Genomic DNA, 21,144 nt, shown 5'->3' on the forward strand with positions numbered 1-21,144 from the left:
TGATATATTACTTTTCTCCTTTTGCTGGATACAAATTAATTCAATCTGGAAGGTGTACTAGGATCGTACATTGCGTAACATGGCTGTATTTCTTGAAGTTTGCTTTAGGAAAAGTTATCTTCCTTTGGATTGTTTTCTCTTCATTTTACTGTCCTGCCAGCACACTGTTGCTGACAGTTGCCTTTGCAGCAAACATGTAGCAGAAGTGATGCTTGAGCAAAGGGTATTACGTATTGCAATACAGAGCAAAATTAAAGCATGCCCTAGTACAGAAGTTAAACTTCTGACTTTCCCAAAGATTAAATGTCTTTTGAGTTGTCTTGACCTTCTTGCTTGCTGAGAACGATAATATTTTGGTTTTGAGCTTAGAGCCTATGAACACATTTTTATCAGCTGCGGTCAGTTCAGTATTTTCATACAGATGTTCAGTTTTGCTGATAATTTTCCCACTGATTTTACTTAGTAGAAGACTGTTGTATCAGCATGGCCCGTAGGAGGATTGTCTAAACTCCACACTTTCATAATGACTGGGTGCAAAAAGGGTTGTGTTTGTATGGCTTTTGTGTTGTGTTTCTTCAGACTGTGAAAGCATTTTATTTGTAAATATCTAATATGTAAGTACAATTAAGGCACACTCACGGTTCTGTTTAAAATGATTTTATTTTGAAAAATACAATGTGCAGTGTAATGTTGACTAACTGTAATACCGATACTGTCAATCAGAACTTGTACTTCACACAATGATCAGCTAGTCATGCAATAAAATGTACCTGTTATGAAGCACTCCCACTTCAACTGTTTTATCGTTATCTCTTTATGGCATAGCACAAATCCTTGTACGTTGAAACACCCTCTACGTTCGCAGTCTTTCTACACACTTGACAGCACACACTAGTCACATAGCTCAAGAACACTGAGGTGAGACCACAGCCTTACTGAAATTGAATGGTGTTTGCCATTGATTTCAGCGGGCTGAGGGTTTCGCCCTGAATATCCATCTATGAATGTATTGTGGGTGGCCATTGTAATCCTTGAACTATATCACTTGCTCGTAACTGGAATATTTAGTGGAAGGAAAAAAAAAAAGAAAAAAGAGTATGTTATGTCAATAACACCCAACTAGTTTTACATCTCAGGTTTTGCATTAGTTTTGGTTAGCTGTAGAAATCTTAAACACCAGTGCTGCTACTAGAGATTTTGACGTTGTTTTCCTTCCAGATTTGGAGTTTGAAGAAAAAGGTTAAGTGATGTTAATAATACAGCGAAACACAGAGTGGCAAAGCTAGTTCCAAACATCCGTGTATTTCAGACTATATATTGCAAGCATGGCTTTCCTCCCCTCTCCCCACCTCTTATTTTGAGCTTTAAATATCCTTCCCACATTCAGGGCAGAGGATGTCATCCCTTTCTGTGAGGAAGCCACGACCCACTAATGAGAGAGAGCACTTCTTACAGTTAAAGCAATCATTATGCCACTGCCGTTCTTCAAAGGAGATGTACTTGGTTCCTCCGAGTCCTGTTTGAAAACCAAAAGCATTCTGTTACAAGAAAAGAATAGCACTTCAGCCATCAAGTGATGCTATTTCAGACTTCCCTTATGGATTGCTATGGAGATCTGACATATAGTAGTGAAAAAATAAAATGCCTTTGTGACAAATCTATTTGTTGCTGTGCTATTTTTGCCACCCTTATCCTATAGCAAGCAATATTTGCATCCTCAAATAGTTCTGTTGTGTTCAGCCAAGTTAGCGCACTAGACTGTTATCACTGGTGATAACGGCAGAAATGATCTTTCAAGGGATGACATTATGATATACAGCAGAAGAAAAGGAAAGCAACTGCCCCAGACAGAAGTCTGATAGGTTTTTTTACAGAATGTTCTATGGCATCTGAGTAAGTTAATTTTGTTTTGTAAAAATGCATTTAGGTCATTAAAAAAAGAAGTCTGACAGGTTGTGTGTCATGACTTGATTCAAAGCTTTGAAGGAAGAGTGCCTCAAGAAAAGAAGCAGGTTAGCAAACTGCAAAAAAACATTGAAGAGTGTGAGGCTATGGAGGTTATCATGAGGAGTATTGAAGTAGTACAGGATAAAAGAGAAAAGGAACAAATAAATGTCTCTTAGTAGTAATTATCTCTTGCTTAACCTCAGAAATGACAAGCGGTTTGAATATGGTGCATTGGAATGACTAGGTGGAAGTCAGTGAAAATACTTAGTTGGGCATGTCTCTTACCTGATGAGAAGGGGTTCTGTTTGGTTTTGCCTTTAGTAGCAACATTTGAAAAAAAGCATATGGTAGAAAGGACTGCAATATTCAAAAGAGAAATGCCTCTTCCACATGAACAGAAAACGGTACTTGTGGGGTTACACACGGACTTTTCTAGGAGCGATGCAATCAAGCATGTGTTACTGAAGGACAGGTGCAAGGGCAGAGCAATAACGAGAGACAATGGTTCAGATAGAACTCAGATTCTCAGTCTTGGACTGTATGGATCATGCTGTTAAATGCTGATTACTTCATAGAGGAGGTTATATTTTTATGCAAAGTGTTTTGTAGTAAAGGTCTAAGCAGTCGGTCTTTTAAGTACTTTTGTACTGGAAAGCTGTATCTAAAAGCCCTGTGATTTCTCAGTTGCTGTCCCAAAAAGTCAGGGAAGAAATGCACTGTGCTACAACATGAGGTAGAAGCCAGTTAGATGCTTTCTGCTGATGGAAGGACTGTTGTTGCTGAGGTCAGTGATCCCTCTAATGAACACAAGTGGATCAACATATAGAACGTACATATCCCGCTATGTGCATAGCTCTGTTACTGTCTGTCCACCATGTTCCATGAAAATCAGGTGAAAAGGAGGAAACCAATTTAAGGACCACTTCCATTTCTTTTTGTTAGGCACTTGAAAGGCATCATAAGTATTTAATTTCACACATCTTGAATTGCGTAGTTTCTTGAGTCTCTCAAGTTATTCAGAATGAATTATTGAATTATTTGTACTATTAGAAGCAGTTCATTGAGGAAAAAAAACCAAACCACCAAACCCAAGCCAACCCAAAATTTAAAGGCACTGGCCATGAGAGACCTACCACTGATTGGGTTTGTGCATCCAGCACACTTTTTGGCGTAGAGGTTGCAGAAGCAGCTCAGGCAATATGCGAACTCATCCCTGGAGGTAAAGCGTTGTCCAGACAACTGCTTCTTGCATCCAGTACAAACGAAGCACTCCTTATGCCATGGCTGCTCCCGGTAAGTAACACCTCCTGTAGTGATAGCCTGTTTTATGGAAAGTGAGACAGAAAGTGTTTTCTTGAAGGTGGCAACTTTGTATCTTGATTTGGTAGAGAGGTAGGGCGATGAGGTTTTTGTGGGTGGGAGGAGGGAAAGAAGGCTGGAGTTAACCTTGACAAAAGCATGCAAGTGATTTATTTTAATTTCCTAATCTATACAAAAAAGCCCCATACTAAAAGTACTTTATTCTCCATATATTGTATAATCTCACTCTCCATTATCCTCTTTCTTTGTAAAGCTGCTCTTTGGATGTCACTTTTCATATTTATGTGGTAGGATTCATCTCATCTCTGTTCCGTCACCTGTCCCATTTTTCACGGGGAAGGAACTACCTTACAACTCCCCTGTTACTTTCCTTGGCAAAGACTGTTTTCTTTCAAATTTTAGCTGAAGTCTTTGCTTTCTGCTTCTCCAGACTTTGGGGTTTTCCTCTTACAACAAGTTGTGGTACAGTTACAAAAACAGTTTCCCTGATGTTAGACAAACTGAACTTTTTTGCTCCTTTGAGTGTTCCTAAGAAGGCTGTAAAATTGGTCACTTTTATTTTTTCTTCCTTTCTTCACTAAAGAGAGATTCCCTGGGAATCATGCTACCTAATAGGTGTATTCATCTGTGTCTTTGCCTCTCTCCCAAGTATTTTTGAGCCTGTTCTTAAATGTGGTTAAAATTGGACACTAGACAGAGTTTTTAAGATATGAAACTGCTAGGAGCTTCAGAAAATTGATCGATGCATAGGAGGTAGTAAAGGTAATTAGGTACACAAAGGCTGAAAGAAAAATTGAGCCTTTACCTGTTTGGTTTTGCCTGTGCAGCAGCAAAGATGCAGTCGTTCCTGGCCAGCTGGTATGTCTGACCAGACTGCAGCTTCGTTTGCCTGGAAGGGCAAACGAGCAGATAGCACGTGTGGAAGAAAGCCTGGGTAGTGCGGGCACAGGTGGTGGCTGGAAGTACGCGGAGGGTGAAGGGATTCAAAGAGGAAACAGTGGCACTGGGAAAGGGAATTTACTGTTTTGATTGTCTTTGCGTATGAACATATCCATAGGAAACTGGGATTTGTTACTTCTGTAAGTGATGAGAATTTTTTAGGAACGAATTCTAAAATTCTTATCAATGTCTGTGTATAGAATTTAGGAAAATCACAAATAAAAAGTCCTTAGCCTAGGAAGTCAGACTCTTGAGCATATTGTGTTCACTAGTCTTTATTGCTAGAACAGCATTTGCTCTGTCTAAAGCTTATCTGCCTGGCTTGAACTTACTGATCATTTTTTAAAATTCTAAGGGTTAGCTCATCTTCCTTCCAGTTGAAATGTTTGGATATGTGATATATGATGGGTTATATATTGAAATGAGATTATTCCACTGCAGAATTTTAATTTTGTTTTGTTTTGTTTTTTAAAGTGTGTTCTCTGGATGCTTTCAATACAAAGGGATCTTTAACCTTGAGTAAGAGAATTCTCAATGTAGTAAATGCTGTGCCTGGTGCAGGATGGGAGCTGAAATTATATTATTTTTAAAATCAGTTGATTTTGAATCTTTTAACACACAGAGGAAGATAAGATATGCTACCTACATGGGTGTAAAATGGGGTGGACTTCAATCCCTTAAGCTTTCAGTGGGTAAAATAAGAGCACTACCTTCTTGCACTGGACGCACTGCATGGCGAACTGCTTTTCATAGCAAGGTACGCAAAAGTTTTGATTGTCCTTAGGGATGAAACTCTTTGTCCCAATAGGCTGTTGGCAGCGGTAGCAGATAAAGCAGGTCTCGTGCCAGCTGTTGCCCTTGTATTCCATCTTCCGAGTACCTGTAATGAGACCAGAGCATCAAGTGAACTCCTCTGGGCCAAGACTGATGCAATTTGTAGCTCATTTGCCTGACAGCTGCCTGTCAATCAATAAGCAGTGCAGCTATGCGACAGAGGCTATTTCATGGTTCTGTCAGCTTTGTGTGGTATTGGGCACCATTTTAAGTTTTTGGAGAGTGAATGCTGCTTCTCCTCCTGTAAAGAAGAGAAATACTTACTGCTAATAATGAAGGCTTAGGACACCTTTTATTATTATTATTAGAGTTAATAATGAATTCTAATGAACAGGAAGATTCTGGGGAATTGGGGAGACACCAATAAAAGGTGCTGCTAGTGCTGGGTGAAGGTAAGGCCATTGACTTCATTCATTCCAAGTCCTTTTTGCTTCTTTTTTAGACCGCTACAAGCTACCTGGTTAATTCCTGCTGAACTTCTTGCCTCCCTTTCCCAATAGAGTGTAGTCACTGTCTGAGAAAAAGGATGACTTTGTATCTGCTCTGTGGCCTTGTTCCTGTCCTCAATGAAGTCCACTATAAATTTGCAGTGGTTTCCAGCTCTGCAACACTTATGCTAAATGTTTTTCTGTGTCTTGAAACTTTCACTGAGAGAGAAGCTTTCTCTCTGTCTTCAGTTGTATTTAAACCACGGTTGCTATGTGAAAGGAAGAAAAATCTTTAAACAATCCTTTACTGAAAATCAGAAAAGTGGTACGGTAGTTAGGAGCTAAACGTGCTTGTCTAGAATGAAGTTTTAGGGTACAGATACTGTACTTTGCAGATTCAGTCCACTGTATGACAGGTGGACTCTGAGCCCCTCCAGGAAATTGCAGATGCCCTATTATGTGGAGAAATTTCTTCGCACACTGTATAATTTCCTATGTACCACTTTGAGTCAGAATATTTGATACTGGCCAGATGGGAAAACAAACAAATGATGCTTCTACAGTTCTGCAGTACTTTTAAAGCCTGTAGCAACAAACATGATGTCAAGCGCTTGGCGGACTGACAAGCTGATCATATGTTGGCTAATGATGAAGAACCATGCTAACTCCTTTGATGCCAACTCTCTCCACCCCCATTACTGCAGGGTGAAGTTTTACCATTTTTTCCCCATCTCAAGTATTAATTTCTCTTTGTTTACTAGTTGCATATTTTTCTTCTTTTTCTCATTAAATTCTGCCTGGAGGCATACTTCAGGATTATTATTGGGTTTTTTTAAAGAATTGACTTGCAGGAGCGTAGTAAGTGAACTGTTAATTATCTTTCTGCCTGATGCCGATGCTTGAATATTTCTGATCCATTTTATTAATGGATACTTTTGAAGAATTATGCCCTCTCTGCATCATATCAAGAAGCAGCTAAATCAGTCCTTGAAGGAATGACATTCTGGAAAAAGGAGATGTGGATACTTTTGGGGTTTTTTTAGTAGTCTAGAATTTTATTTTCACAATTTTAGCTGTTCTCTCTTTGGGATTGTGTTGTCACTGAAACACAAGGCAACCTGTTTTGTTAGCTGCTGGGCTGAAGTCAGTAGGAGTTTAGTTTGCAGAAGGACTGAAAGATCAAGCTTGTAATTACTTTAGTATTTAATGGGCTTGTCATGATAATGCTTTATTAAATCTAAATTGTACATTTAGTGGAGCAAAGCAAAGGGCAAGTGTAGCATTAACAGGCTCCATAAAGGGTATCCAACCACTTGCTGGTTCTTTCAAAATGAATTATGCTTCAGTTGGTGATCACAGTGCTCTGGTGTAGCTCCTGTACTAACATGGTGTGCTGCGTAAGTAGAAAATACATGCTGGGTGGACTGCTTGCTGAATGTGGTGACATCATGGCTATGTTAAGCTAACAGCTAAAGACCAATTGTTGTTGTAAAGCTTCATAAAAAATTATGTCTTCTGTTTCAGATTATAAGAGAAGAAGGGATTCTCCGAGTTGCTGAATCCAGCCTCCATTACTACTAATTAATCCATATCTTGCATAACAGGCAAAAAGAGATCCATTCTGTAAATGAGCTTATTGAACATGGGGGTGAATTTGATGAACAATCTTAAAAATATATACATGTACGTGTAGTTCCAGCTCTAAAACTACCACGGGTTGGTCTCAAGCATGTCATTTGTTAGTGCTGTATCGGTAAAAACAAGCGTACATGGAGTAAATAAAAGGAGATGCTTATACTCAATCATGAATCAATAGGGCCATCTGCTTTTAAATATCTTTGTTGTTTCTAGATGTTCTATTTCATTATCAGGCTCTCATTTTTATCAAAACGTCTTAGGTGGACAAAGAAAGTTGTGTTTTTCAGCTTTTGTTTAAGATGATCATTGTGAGAACCAGCCAAGGAAAAATTTAACTGGAAAAAGTAACTAGTAATCATTATGGAGCATGTATGTGGATTCTTCAAATTGCTTTTTAATATTTTATTTCTGGACCAATATTCCTTCCGCTTTAAGCCCTCAAATCATCACAGAGTGCTATAGTGTTGTCATGAGCAAATGAGGTTTTAGCAATCTATTACTATAACCTCATGTTTCAGGCATCTATTTTCTTGGATACCTAACTCAAAAGAGAAAATAGCTCCTTCTTGTTTCTCTGTGCTCGAAAAAGACCTTTCTTTGACCAATTTTTCATTTTTATGGGAGAAGATAAATTTAGAGTAGTTACATAAAAAGCTAAGTCATTAATTAAGTAAACTGTTAAATTTGCAGGCTTCCTCTGGTATTCAGACAGTGGAAGCCAATCAAGACAGAAGACAAAGTTGGGATTGGACAGGAAAGATCAATTTTAGTTGTCCATCCATCAAAAGTCTTTTAATGAATACTTTGGTAGAAAATTATAAATCCCATTAACAAGAATGCTAAATGAAATAAATACTAATTTTCAAGAGTAATCCACTTCATGTGAATAACAGTTCTGTCATGATCCATCATGAAAATTATGTGTTCCGGTCATGGAAATGACTTACAGTGCACCATCAACTGTATTTTATAAAGTTCACCATGACTTAGCAGAGATAGTCAAGGAAAAACATTTGTCACAAGTTTTGCTGAGTTTGGGCTTGATATGTAGCCTAATCTTTTCTTAGTCCAAAAAGTGAGCATCCTAACCTGGCATAATAGTCTTCTTGCACTCATTACATTTGGAAGAGTATTCATTGGAGTAGCAATCAGTACAAAGTAGATGTTCCTCTTTTGCAGCAAAGGGTTTGTCCACCAATGGATTCTTGCACTGGAAGCAGTGGAAGCAGGTTTCGTGCCAGTGGCGGTCCTTGTAAGACAGATCCTGTAGAAATCCAAAACCACCGAGTAAGCAGAATAAATACTTTGCACAACTGGAAGCTCAGAGAATGCTAGCACGTCCAAATGTGAGCCACAGCCAGGAGCTGAGGCTAATTTGCACAGCTCAAGAAAACAAAATGTTCTGATGAAGGTGAACTTATTTTGCTATGATAACCAAGAGCAGTTCATGACAACTATCGACTCTTTTTCAGTTCAAGGTAGGCTTCATTTTTTGTCTGTGGCAGAGGAACAACTAGTTTCATTTAGGTATTTCCTTTGAGACTAAAGCCCTGGTTTTGAGTCAGATTAAAACTTGTTAACCTCATAGGTATAATAGACTTCCCCTATTTGTCCTAGCTATTGCTGTTTCCATAGCTGTGCACTCCTGGACAGAAATCCTTTTCCCAATTACTTTCTGGTATTTATTCAGTTCAACAGATTTACACCAAGGGTGGAATTGGTCTGATCGCTATTCCTTTTTTTTTTTTTAACTGTGACTAATTTTTACTGACTCTTGTGTTTTGGTTTACCTGTGTTTCAAATGTAGATCAGACTGAAAGATGAGCGATCACATTATACCTGCAGCCAGTGATCCAGAACACTCTGGACAAGGGATTAGCATGGGCACCTAAGTATTTAAAATACCTTCTGCAGTGGTATTTTTATTATTTAAAAAACCCTAGTCCTTCTAAAAATTATGACCTAAAGGTATAGATCGTGCCTTTTAAAATTTAAATTAAGGTGGCCTAATCATGTAACACTTGAACAGTGTCTTTGGACTTCAAAAAAAAGAAGGAGCTTAGATCATTACAAGAAAGGGTGTCTCCCCCAAAATATATAGGCTTTCATTTGAGGTGGGAGTGTGAGGGGCTAGTAGTGTCATGAATGGGGAGTATAAAATTGCAGCAGAAATAACTTCTCAGGTTCTTGCTCAAGATCCACTGTGGATTAATTACAAGCACTGAATTACTTTGGTCAACAGAAGGAAGAAAATGAGTTGTAGAACATCAGATTTTTTTATTGTGTAAATGGAAGCATCACAAAGTGTTCAAACATAATCTGGCCTAAACTGCTCTGTGCCAGTCAGTACAGTCACAGGTAACTCCAAATGCGCAATCTTAGCCTAGAGCAAACGAAAGATACTGTGTATTTAGGTTAACCTAAAATAACAGCACTGCAGGAGCCTTGTTCTCATAAAAAGCTAACAGGAAACACGGAAATAGTTTTGCCTAGCTCAGCTGATATGTGGTAACTTGTTAAACTATAGTAACTGCAGTCAGAGTTTGACCATGCAATAAAGAATTTTGCTTTGGACGTCTGCGCTACTCACCTAAATTTCTTAAATCACTGTGAGTAACAATGGGTACTCAATGTGTCTTTCATCTCTGAGGTTGCACTCTGCCATAGAACAGTTAAGACTCCCACTTTACAGCTTTCAGACAGTTGTTTATTCAGCTTGTATTCATTTCAGCTAACTCCTTTGGAAAATATGCAAATTTCTGACTGTAAAATTTTAATCTTTTCTAATAGCAAATTTTTTTAAAAAAACCTTATTTGGAAGTTACTTACATTTTTTTCTCCTTAAATGAAGTTAAATAGCTTAAATCTGATCTCAGAGGGGAATAATATTTTCAACAGAAAAATACAACATACAGAAAACAGAATTTTCCAAAATGTGAAATTTCCCTGCTAGAAAATAGAATGACAACAGATCTGGTTTTCTTTCTCTTGTAACAGGATGTATTCATATTTTTTTTCCCCACTTGTTGCCTTTCTCCTCTTTTTTGCAATATTCTGCAAGCTATTTTTAATCTCTAAAATTCATGTGCTGATATCTGCTTTTGTTCTGCCTTGTTTTATCAATAAAATTATACCCTGGAGAAGGTCCGTGCCTTTTAGAAGAGGAGTAATGAAGACAAGGATTAGGTGTCAATGATGAAAGGTTTGATCCTTGAGTCAGTTACGATGACAGCTCATATAGACAGTAGCTGGGTAGGTGAAAGTAGCAGATATTTCATCACGGGAAAGCGATGAAGCGCAACTGCAACCCAAAGTACCCAAGATACAGACTGACTTCAATAATCTTTAGCTACCTTGGATGATTATAACAGATATTGTCATCGAATGTAGAGGGAGTCTAAGATGTCTGGCTTTGACGTGCCTGCAGCACAATAGTAGAGCGATGAAATGGATATTGCCTTCTCTCTCTGAATCTGTCACATCTGAAGCAAGGAAGTCCAACAGTTTCTGCATCATGATTGTTCTTAGGTCAGTGTAATAAAGTCACCAGAAATCAGGGCTGGTCTGCTTCAGTGTGTTGCGTATGTAACTGGAGCCTTTGGCATGTACATAAGCTGTGGCTGTGTTGACCTGGAACAGATTCTACACCGGAGCATGTGCAAAACGGGTGTCAAGCTTGCCTCACTGTTAGGCTGGTCCTCACTTAAGCTGAAAGAGCATTAGGTTTACTCTAGGGGTGTGAGCTCTAGGTTACACTAGCTAATTGTAACCCAAATAAATGTGTTCCAGCAGAAGGTGCAAGTGATATACAGCTAATTCTTGTTTATTGCATGGATTTCCAGGAAGAACTAATAAAGAAAATTACTACTGTGGACTCAGAACTGGAGTGTATCCTTAAAATATTGACGAGCATGACTTCTCAGCCGCTTTATGCAGCCTGAGGGAAATGAGTCCCCGGTGCTACATATTTTAACTGTAGTTTTAAATGCAGCTTCCCTTGTTGCCTAAAAGAAACCTGGGGAATGACTCTTTTTGCGATCGATCTGTGCATCTATCTATGAAAACTGACAGCCCCGTGTTCTTGTTAGGTAAAGCACACGTAACTACAGAGACTGAAGAATTACCATACATTGGCATTTGAGAAGTGAAACAGTGTTTTGCTCATGGACAAGGTCTCTCCTGCACAAGCGTTTTGCAACTGAAGTGCAGAGTGCTGCAGACTAGTTCCAGATGTGCTGCTAGTGAAAAGAGAAGGGGAGGAGGGCAATGCTGGTCCTTGGGACAACCAAATGAATGGTGGATGTTGCTCAAACAGATGCCAGAGAGTGGGCCAGGTGGAGGTCCTTGGTGCACACTCACATGACTGACTGTAAGAATATGGTGCAAGCAAAACTTAATGCTGATCCTATTTCTATCCAAAACTTTAGACTCATCTCCAAACCCAAATGGGTTTGAAACTTCTGGTTTTGAAAAGCCATTAAGTGCTTTTTAAACAATTTTATTTTCACTTATTTTCATGATGTTACCCCCAAAGAAAACTTTGTCAAGATAACTTTCAGCATTGGCAAAATCACATTTTATAGCTCCTCCATAGTTCTGTGTAGTTTTGATCCAGCATGGTTTATTTGGCCTCTAGGATGGGACTGCTGGTGCCTCCGCTGTTTTTTAAACTAGAAGAGCCCCAGGACTAGAGTTACCAGGTAAGTGGGTTAAGCATAGACTCCTCGTACCTTGCAACTGCATTGTCTTCTACTCTAGCTTGATAAGTCGAAGTAAACTTAAGCCATTTTGTATTACCTTTTCTCCTGAACTGGCTTTCAACGGGGACCCAACAGGAAGAGGAAGGTTAGAGAGATTATTACCAGAAGAGTAACTCTATGTGTTTGTTCATAAGTGAAGACTACGTCAGACTTCTTTGCATGCCACAATGCTCTTTTCAGAAGGTTGAGCAGAGGAAATGGGGTATGACAACAAAATGCTGCACAGATTTTAGTCATGTACACCCTGTAGCAAAACAAATACGTTAAACTGGTACTTCCCTATCAAAAGCATGTTTAGAAAAGGTAAAAATAGGTGATATTGTGCTGAACCCAGCACCTTAGGGATATGAGAAGAGATGAAGCTGTCTGCCTCTTTTACCATTCCACTTCACAACGTGTAGTCTGATGTTCAGTAATGCACTGAAAAAGTGTTGCAACTCGGGACAAGGTTTAAACATTAAAAATGGGAAAACCAAATATTTTCTCCCTTTCCTGATTCACATTACAAGAGGCTTTTTTTTTTTTTTTAAGTTTGAGTGTAAGACTGACCCTTTTGATTAATTTTTGGTCTGCGTGCTGACACAGTAACTTTATGTCACAAAACACTTTTAATTTCATTCTCTACATTTTGCAGAGAGAGTTTTCACCCCCTCCTGCCTGCCAAGGCCAACTTCTGGACTGTATTAAACACTGGATTACTTTATGTATTTCTTATATTTGTGACCGTTTCTGCAAGGAAACTATTAAAAAAGCCAAAATCAATGAAAAGTCACACTTCAGCAGTTAAGCAAATGAGAATATAATGGATGGATTTCCACAAAGAAGCATGAAACTGTAGGTGTGGTGAGTGTTTGCCAGAAATGTGGGTGACAAGATGCCAATTTTTTTTTTTTTTAGAAAGAATAAATTTCTATTAGAACCTGTTGGCATATGGATAATGTGCAATAGCTGTGAGAGAAATGGCATAATGTTTTTCTGGTGTCTTCAGGATAGTGGTCTTATGGGCTCTCTGTGCCATAGCTAAAACACAAGGTGAAAATTTGACGTGTTTGACCCTCTCAGAGCCCAGTGCTGGAAGAGTTGGAGTGTTACCAGTGTCTGAGCAGGCTTAAGTTCAGCTCAGGTGGGATGATGCTTTGCACCAGTGCTGATACACTACAAGTAGCATCAGAGACGGAGGGCTGGCTGTTTTACTTTGGCGTAACCCTTTCTGCTGTAGGAGGGTGGCTTTTAACTGGGAGGGCTCATAGGAGGGGAATGAAGAGCATCTCAGCTGCAGCTGCGTTCTCAGTTTGGCTCTTCTCAGTGTAGAGAAACAGCAGTGGCCAGTGGCCAAGAAGGGACTTGGAAAGGAGGAATCTGAGGTGAGAGCTACGTGGAGCTTTTCAGGTTATAATGTTGATGTGAGGGTGCGTGCCCCTGCCAGATGCGGAGGCCTGGATGGGACACTTTCTGATAACACTTTTACTCCATTAAGTTTCAGTTCCAATTTTTACAGCTGTATAAAGGCTGTGTCAGAACATACAAATAAATATGGACTCCGTTGTGTACATGCAGTAAACATACTGGGTTTATTCCCAAACACAGTACATTTTTAATTCTTTGCTCAGGGGAAAATGTAAATGCAATGTGTAAAAAGATACATATATATAAATACATACATATATGTCTGTGTGTGTATATATGTGTGTATTTCTTATGTGTTTATATACTTGTGTATACATACAATTTAATGAGGAGCAGAAGCGTGATTTTTCATGACTTTGCGTCTCACGGCTGAATTACGTTCAGTCATACAGTGCACAAGCTTCTTCTGAAACTTATCTTGTGGCTGAGGCACTTGGAAGGGCGCTCTCAAATGTATTCTCTAGCATCTATTACTGTCATTGAAAAACTATTCTAGTTTTCCTCTCAATGGGAACATAAATAGGATGTCTTTTTCTACCCAACCACATATTTTTTTTACAGAAAACTTGTAGGAATTTAAGTTTGCAACCTTTACCCATCTGTCAGAATTTTGTTAAAATTGGTCAACAGGATCAAAAGCTGCAGCATAAAGCCTGGACAGGCAGAGACAGCAGTCACAGAAACAAAAAGGGACACATTTGTTTCTGGTACACTTTATAGTTCTTTAAGAAATCTTATAGTTGTGTTTTCCATATATAGTTCTGGTTCTTCACATGTATAAAATAGTCTTCTTACATTGCAGACAATTAGGGGCTTTCTTTTCTATCTGCTATTAGAGCGTGTCTTGCTTAAAAGTACAGAAGAGCAGTATATTGGATAACACCCACACTCCCTAAATCCATAAATCTGGGTTGAAAAGTTCAGCCTGATTAATTCCTGAATACTTTGTCCGAGATTTGTTGAAGCTGGTCCAACTTTCTAAATTCTTGAATATCAACACATGGAAATATCTTCTCAGGGGATTAGAAAGAGACCTTAAAACAAAAGCACATTCTGGAATGGGGCAGAAATATTTTGCTTTTTCAGGTCAGGCCAGCTGTATCTCTTCTCTAATCTGAATATTTATGAGCTGTAGGAAAGCTGGCAGTTTTATACCCTCTTACAGGTTATTGCCAGTTCCCTGTCATGATGGTGAAACATTCTCACCTCTTTAAGGCTTCTGAAAGGGGCTTTCCTGCTCATTTGCCAAAAGGGTGGGACAGATCAATTTGGAAGATATGAGACATTTATTTTTCCTAATCTGAGTAAGCATATATTTTTATATCTCTGAACTAGTGATAGAGCAGTAGTATCAGTAACAGGGACTAATTGGTGCTTCTAGAGGTATGGATCAGCAAAGTAGGAAATCAAACATCAGACCTTCTCATACCCGTCAATAATCCTGTGGCCATGCAATGCAAATCGCTGCTCTAGTGCAAACTCACCCGGTTGGTAAAACTCTTGACCAACTTTGAACAGGTCAATTTTGTGCAAGGAGGATGTACACTGGATGAAGTCTGTCTGTAGCAGTCCAACAGACACTTCACTGGATGGTTCAAATGTCATTTGTCTTCATTCAGTCGGACTAAAACTGGCATGAACTCCAGTTGTTTTGGTTAATTAAAAGAAATGCAGGTGGTGACACCTTATTTGTATCAGGTAGGTGTTTCTATGTCATACAGCAGTGCACAGCTCAAACAAGCAAGGCTTCTGCTCTCTCCTTTGCAATCTATAGTTAGACTCCATTATCATCATTCTGTATTTAAAAGGTAATTATTCTAACTGCATTCTAACTGACTTATTATCTGGGTCAGTGTTAGCCAGATTTTTGTGGTCTGTGAGTTGGCAACTTTTCTTGAGCGTGTCTTGTCTCTTGATGACAACTGAATTTTGGGCACTACAAAGCGAGCAGTGGCTTACCTCCCTCTGACCCAAAGACAGGCAAAATCAGCTTCTGCTCAGATCTTAGCTGGCCCCAAGGACAGTTGAGCTCTCCTAATGAGTTAGAGATACTTTCTAACATCAGATCATCAGATCATCCTATGCTTTACAGGAAGAGAGGGCTGCTCTTCCATTTCTATTAACATGCTTGGTAAAGAAAGGTTTACCAAGGGAAGTGGTGAAAAGCAGATACAGGAGTCCAGAAAGCATGCTCTCCCACCAAGAGAAGTCCCTAGGTAGCCCTTAAGCTGAACTCATGGATCCTTCCAGGTGATAGCACCATGTCTTAGAGCTACGTATCCAGGCTACTCTGTCAAGACTTCCGTGACAAGACAAATCTGACATACCTTGCAGTCAGCGCCAATAGGTTTTTTGCATTCCTCGCAGGTGTTGGAATAAAGGTTTTCGTAGCATTTCACACAGTACGGGCTGTCTTCCCTCAGGATGTACTTCTTACCAAACAGGGACTCTTTGCAGTAGTTGCAGTCAAAGCGTTCAGTCATGTTGCTGTCTGGAGTCCAGCTATCCTGCCACAAAGACAGAAACAGGCACTTGTTAGACTGAGCTACACCTGACCAAATCCCCCAAGAAGTGTTTATTATCAATTCCAGTTTATCTCATCGTACTTTAATTTCAATTGAACTTTCAGTCAGATAAATCAACACGATAGGAAGAAACTGGACTATAAATTTTGCAGTGCTGGGTAAAGACAGTAGCCTATCTATTTTAGCCATCCACTGACCTGTCTTTGACCAGAGCTAGGAATACGAGTAAATCCCGAGTATAAAGAATTCACATGGGAAAGAAATATAAAGTTTGACCAAAAGATCCAAAGCAAGAAGCTGTCTCCATGGGGGGCAGAGGGAGCCAAGTACGTTAAGAGGATGAGCCAGCTAATCTTCGGAAGGAGGAACATCTCCATAAGGCAAGACAAAGGTTTGCATTGCTGGCAGACTTTAGTCATGCACAGGCTATTGGGCACCTCTGTTACGTGCTTCTGCTCCTTCCTTCTGAACATTCTCGGTGAGCCAATGTATGGCAATCATTGCCCCGCAGTGGGCCACTAACCCTCCATTTCTGCTCATGCATGGGGCTATGGGTGCTGTTAACAGCAAGAGATGTGTGTGGGGTTGGTGATTGTGTATCTGATTCTTCTCTGATGCAGTTGAATGAGTTATCCAACAGCCCCCAGCGTACTGGGATGCAAGTGAGAGCTAGCTGCCCTGGTTCAGGCAAATGTCAAACAATGATTACGGAAGGGGAAAAGCAAGTAGAAGAAACTGCAAACGATGTTATCAGCTTGTCTGAATTAGGGACAACTGCTGTTTGCTCCTCAGATCTTGTTATGTCTCCAGCATTTTCTGGATGCACACACAGGCAATGATGACACAAATGCCTTTGATTACTTGCATGAATGTTCATTACCTGGGACAATTTATTTTGGGTCTCGTTGGAATAATCAGCTGCTTTCTTAACCTGAGGCTTGCAGTGTGCATTGCACCTGAAATCTGTTTGGAGGTTACAGCTGGAGCAGGGCATAGCTGCCTGCTTAGGAAGGGGAATTTCCCAGACAGAAAGCACATTCCACCTGGACTGCGTGGTCTTCACTGCCTGCCAGGCCTGATCTCCTCTTTAAGCCACATTTGATCTATAAAGCCTTAAATGCTTTGGGTACTAATGACTTAAGTGGCTACCTCTGTCTTTCACACACAAGTGACATTTACAGCAGCCGCAGTACTTTTGCCAACTTCAGCCCTCAGTTTTAAACAAAAAATTGTTACTTGCTTAGTGTTCTTGGCACAGGTTGCTCGAATCTGGAGTTTTTCCTCTCCTTCTGGTGGTGGGAGTCACCCTTAGGGCATTCCGAAATCCTGAGTTCTCCTCCAGGATTTCAGTTTTTATCATTATCTTGTATTCCCCATAGCTGGGGTTTGATTAAGGTTTTAGGGTAGTCTGAATAGGCAAAGTTTGTTTTGATAGCTAGAAAGCTTTTTAGAAATTTATTATATTTTTAATACTCTGTCAGCTGCTGAATTGTGTGGTAACTAGCACAGAATAAGGGGTAAATGGTGGCTGAGCTACTGGAAAATCTTTTGAACTCCAAGTAACTACTAATGAAGATAGAGAGACAAACTACCAAACCCCAAAATGTGCTCAGAAGAAAAATTCTGACAGCTGGTTATCTGTGCCATGGCCAACCCAAAAGGAGTAGCAGTCTAGCTGATTTGACCCTACAGGTGATGTAGGGATGAACTAACTAATTTTCCTATCCCAAAGGAGAACTAGCTTTGTCCAAATAGTCTGTGTTTAGGAAAGAAATCTGTACTTTTTGCCAGACTTTATTAGATATTTTTTCCAAATGGTAGGAGTTGGTTGCACAGTTAATTTACATTATTACTAAGTTAAAGTGTGAGCAGGAATCATTTATGAACTTGCATTTTTCACCTTTCTTCAGAATTAGTTCTTTCTAGCCCTGAATTAGAAGTCAATGTGTGATACCGAAGAGTGAAAAATTTCTCTACAGTCAAGATGTGTAAAAGCAAAATACATAGAGTGTGATTCCTTTACAGGTTTATACCATTTCTGTCCTTCATCCAAAGCTGCTAAATGTAAAATATAGAAGTAGTTTGTGACTGGAAGAACTATTCCCTTAGAAGTGGATGTTCCTGTCTCTTGGTCACAGGAGGTTTCGTCTTGAGTGCTGTATTATTTTCTAGGTGGTTTTCACAGGAGGAGAGGCAAGCATTATTTAATAGATTTATTTAATAATTTATGTAATTATTTAGTAATTTACTTACCAATTATTTAATAGTCACTGCCACTATTTTGGAAAATACCTGAGCACTTGCTTCCCTATCCTGAAAGGGATCTAGTTTTGTTAAATGTGCTCTAAGGCTGTTAGAGTGGATTGTCCCCATCTCACCCCGAGCAGGGAGAGGCAGGCCTGATTTCTGTCCCCCAGACGGGTTTAGAGGTGAGCTCTGCTCTATGAAGACACTGAAGGGTTCAAGACACAACTCCAGAGATCTGGGAAATCAAAAGACAAGAAAGGAAAGATTCCAAGATCTGTGTTTTTGGTTTAGTTTCATGAATCTTATATTGGATCTGGGACCAATTTCGGATCCAGTATCTTTTAAGGTTAGGATTTCAGGTTCATGTGGTTTCATTCAGAAAGATGGAATTCAGGGTGAAGCATCTCAAATTCCAGCTGTTTAGATCTGGGCCTTGGATTGCATCTCACAATCTACCATGTGATATTTTGATGATATTTAACAGTTTTTCTCCTTCTCTGGAGAGAATTAAATGTCAAGTAATCACGGGGCCTATCTACTGAAAAATTAGCAGGAATGTCAAACAAATTATTTCATTGTTGTCTTACAACAAATGCGAAGTCATACTGAGCAATGTTTTTGCCTGCCACTTTGTACACATGGCCCTTTACATCACCAGTCCATTGGTTCCTGTCGTATAAAAAAAAATCATGTTTAGCTTAGTGCAGGCTTTATGCACTGCTTTGTGCTTTAAGAAAAAAAACGAAAGACTTTCACAGTTGTGGATGGACACAAATTGCAATTCAACCTCCTTGCCATTGATCTATTTACCTATTTCTTCCTCTTGTGTTTGATACTTGTTGACTGTAAAGCTTTGTGGGCCAGAGGCTTAACTTTATTACACCTCTTTGTGGTACAACAAGGTCTTTAGATTTTATCGCAGCAGTCATTTTACACTTATGCCCTTTCAGATCACTAACATTATCACAAAGGAGAAATTGATTTTTCTGCCATACAGTCTCCCCCCTACAACATTAGACATAACAAGCACATCTCCAAAAGGAAAAGAGCTTTCCATTGCATGCCCAGAAGAGAAGTTACAGATTATGCCAAATGTTAGCACCACCCACACTGTGTCTTCCAGGAAGTAAGAATTGGCATAAAAATTACCAAAAACTTAGTAGGCTGACTTAAAAACTATGCTTCTTTCTTCTTGTTCTTCTTCCCCTGTTTGCTCAAACAGTCTCATTTTACTAGCTGTAATTGTTAAAGTTATCATATTACCTCCTAAAAATTAGGGCTCATAATGTCATTAAGAAATCATCTGGTGTTCTCCCATCCCATGAAACTATTGACCACTGGGAAAGGGGACTAGCTGCCCCAGACCTTGCCTAGGTTTTCAACTATGTCTGCAAGCTTAATAAGAGATGTTCTGTGCACCTCTTATTTCAACCCCTCTTAGGAGGTGTTGAACACTGGGAGGTGCAGATGCACAAGCACAAGAGAGAGAGGGAAACCAAGGAGAAACTGTCTAAAAAGTGTAGTTGTTTAGTTTATTCAGTGAGGTGAAGCTCTGATCTCTTGCTGTAACAGTGTCTGGAGATGCAGCATTAAACCCCTGTAGATGCCAAACAGGGACTTGCTATTGACCTCGGTTAGGTCACTGGGGCTGGGGCTCTACCTGTGCCACTGGAGCGGGATGTTCTGTTAGCCACCTGTGCAGGAAATAAAAGGTCTTCGGAGACACTCATCGTCCTCCAAGATGTACACACATTTCTCCCATCTGACTTTTTTCCAGAAGAACTGTGCACATGGAGAATTTTCTATCTGTTTATTTTCCTTCCTCTGAGAAAGGAAGATTTGTGTCTGGCAACTCCAGTGACATAAGCCATGCAGGACTAGAGCGTTTGGAAACAATTTATGTTAATGTTCCAAAGTCTAAAATGCAAAGATTTATGATATCCTTTGCAACTATGAACTAGCAGTTCAAACTATGCTGGTCTTTCTGGCAAGAGGTGATTATTTTCCTGTAACTTAGCAGCTATTGCCACATTCGTTATCTATCATCTCGTTGCAGCAACTGCAAGCCACTCTTCTAAGACCTAATCGTTTTTCCAAACCAGGCCTTAATGCCATGCAAGAGGAGAGAGGGGAAAGCTAATTTTATTTCTTTTTAATTTACTTTAGGAAAAGAAGAAGCAACTATTTTCCAATAGCACTGACAAGAAGAAAAAAGAAGTAACAGTCAGAGTCCACCTGAATTTCAGAAGTTAGCTGGAGTAGATGCGCACCGCAAACACCCAAAGTGTTCACCCTGTGTGTTTACATTTACTAAAAGACGTTAAGAGGCAGTAGCCCTCTTTCTTTGTCTGGGCAGATATAGCTTATGCTTTTATTCATGGAATGAGTGCCTGCAGATATCATGATGATAGAACAGAGGGAAAGCAAAGGGAACCTGAATGCTTGGAGGTCTAGCTGGCCATAGGGCAGGTATTGCTTGGATCCCTGACCCTCTAGCAGTGGGCTCCAGGCCGTGGGGGGCCAAGCCAGGTGATGCAGAACAGCCAGGTCTCCCTCCATGGGCCACAGAGGGACATTCGCTTCCTTACACTAAAGATGGCCAATGCAAAAGCTAACCAGGTGCTGAGAGGCAAGTGATGCACAGCTCATCCTGCACGAACTCCAGCCAGCCATTCTTTTCCTTCCATAGGCCCTCTATCCTTGCCAGTGGCTGCTGGGTTACTGTTGCATGAAGGTGCATTGCTTGATTAAAGAGAAGAAAAGGAAAATACTTTTGCAAGGTTATTGAGATACTGAAGCTTATTACTATGACTGTTGTTCATACCATCACATTTGCGTAGGTTCTTAAAAAGGTGAGTCATGATTACTGTAGAGAACAAGTTGTTGGGTGTCCCTGTATCCCATGATCTGGGGTTTATGCTAAGCTTGTAAATAAGACAAGGATGCATAGACAGATGTGGCTGCGCACTTTAACTTTTTAAGTTAGGAAGAAAGTAGAAGCCTTGTTCTCTTGCTGCTGCTATGGAAGAACAATCCTGTAGTAAGCTCATCAAAAGAATTTGACACCCTGTCTTCATGAAATCAAGGCCTTATAACATA

General features: G+C 39.8%; 1 protein-coding gene across 7 annotated transcripts in view; it reads right to left on the reverse strand.

Moving 5' to 3' along the window:
* Nucleotides 1-641: 641 nt before the first annotated feature.
* Nucleotides 642-21,144, reverse strand: part of FHL2 (four and a half LIM domains 2) — a 42,656-nt gene continuing 22,153 nt past the window's right edge. For 2 of the 7 annotated variants that reach the window (XM_054812590.1, XM_054812591.1), the window contains exons 2-6: nt 15,601-15,775; nt 8,196-8,370; nt 4,917-5,086; nt 3,081-3,267; nt 642-1,516 (exon numbers count right to left, since the gene is read on the reverse strand). In XM_054812590.1, coding sequence (XP_054668565.1) covers nt 1,365-1,516; nt 3,081-3,267; nt 4,917-5,086; nt 8,196-8,370; nt 15,601-15,756 — 840 coding nt within the window. In that variant the 5' untranslated portion in view covers nt 15,757-15,775 and the 3' untranslated portion in view covers nt 642-1,364. Of the gene's footprint in view, nt 1,517-3,080; nt 3,268-4,916; nt 5,087-8,195; nt 8,371-15,600; nt 15,781-21,144 lie in introns of those variants that run through there. The other 5 variants (XM_054812589.1, XM_054812592.1, XM_054812594.1 and 2 more) reach the window with 4 other exon arrangements.

Source organism: Grus americana, chromosome 1 (genome assembly GCF_028858705.1).
Source record: "Grus americana isolate bGruAme1 chromosome 1, bGruAme1.mat, whole genome shotgun sequence".
Taxonomy (NCBI): Eukaryota; Metazoa; Chordata; class Aves; order Gruiformes; family Gruidae; genus Grus; species Grus americana.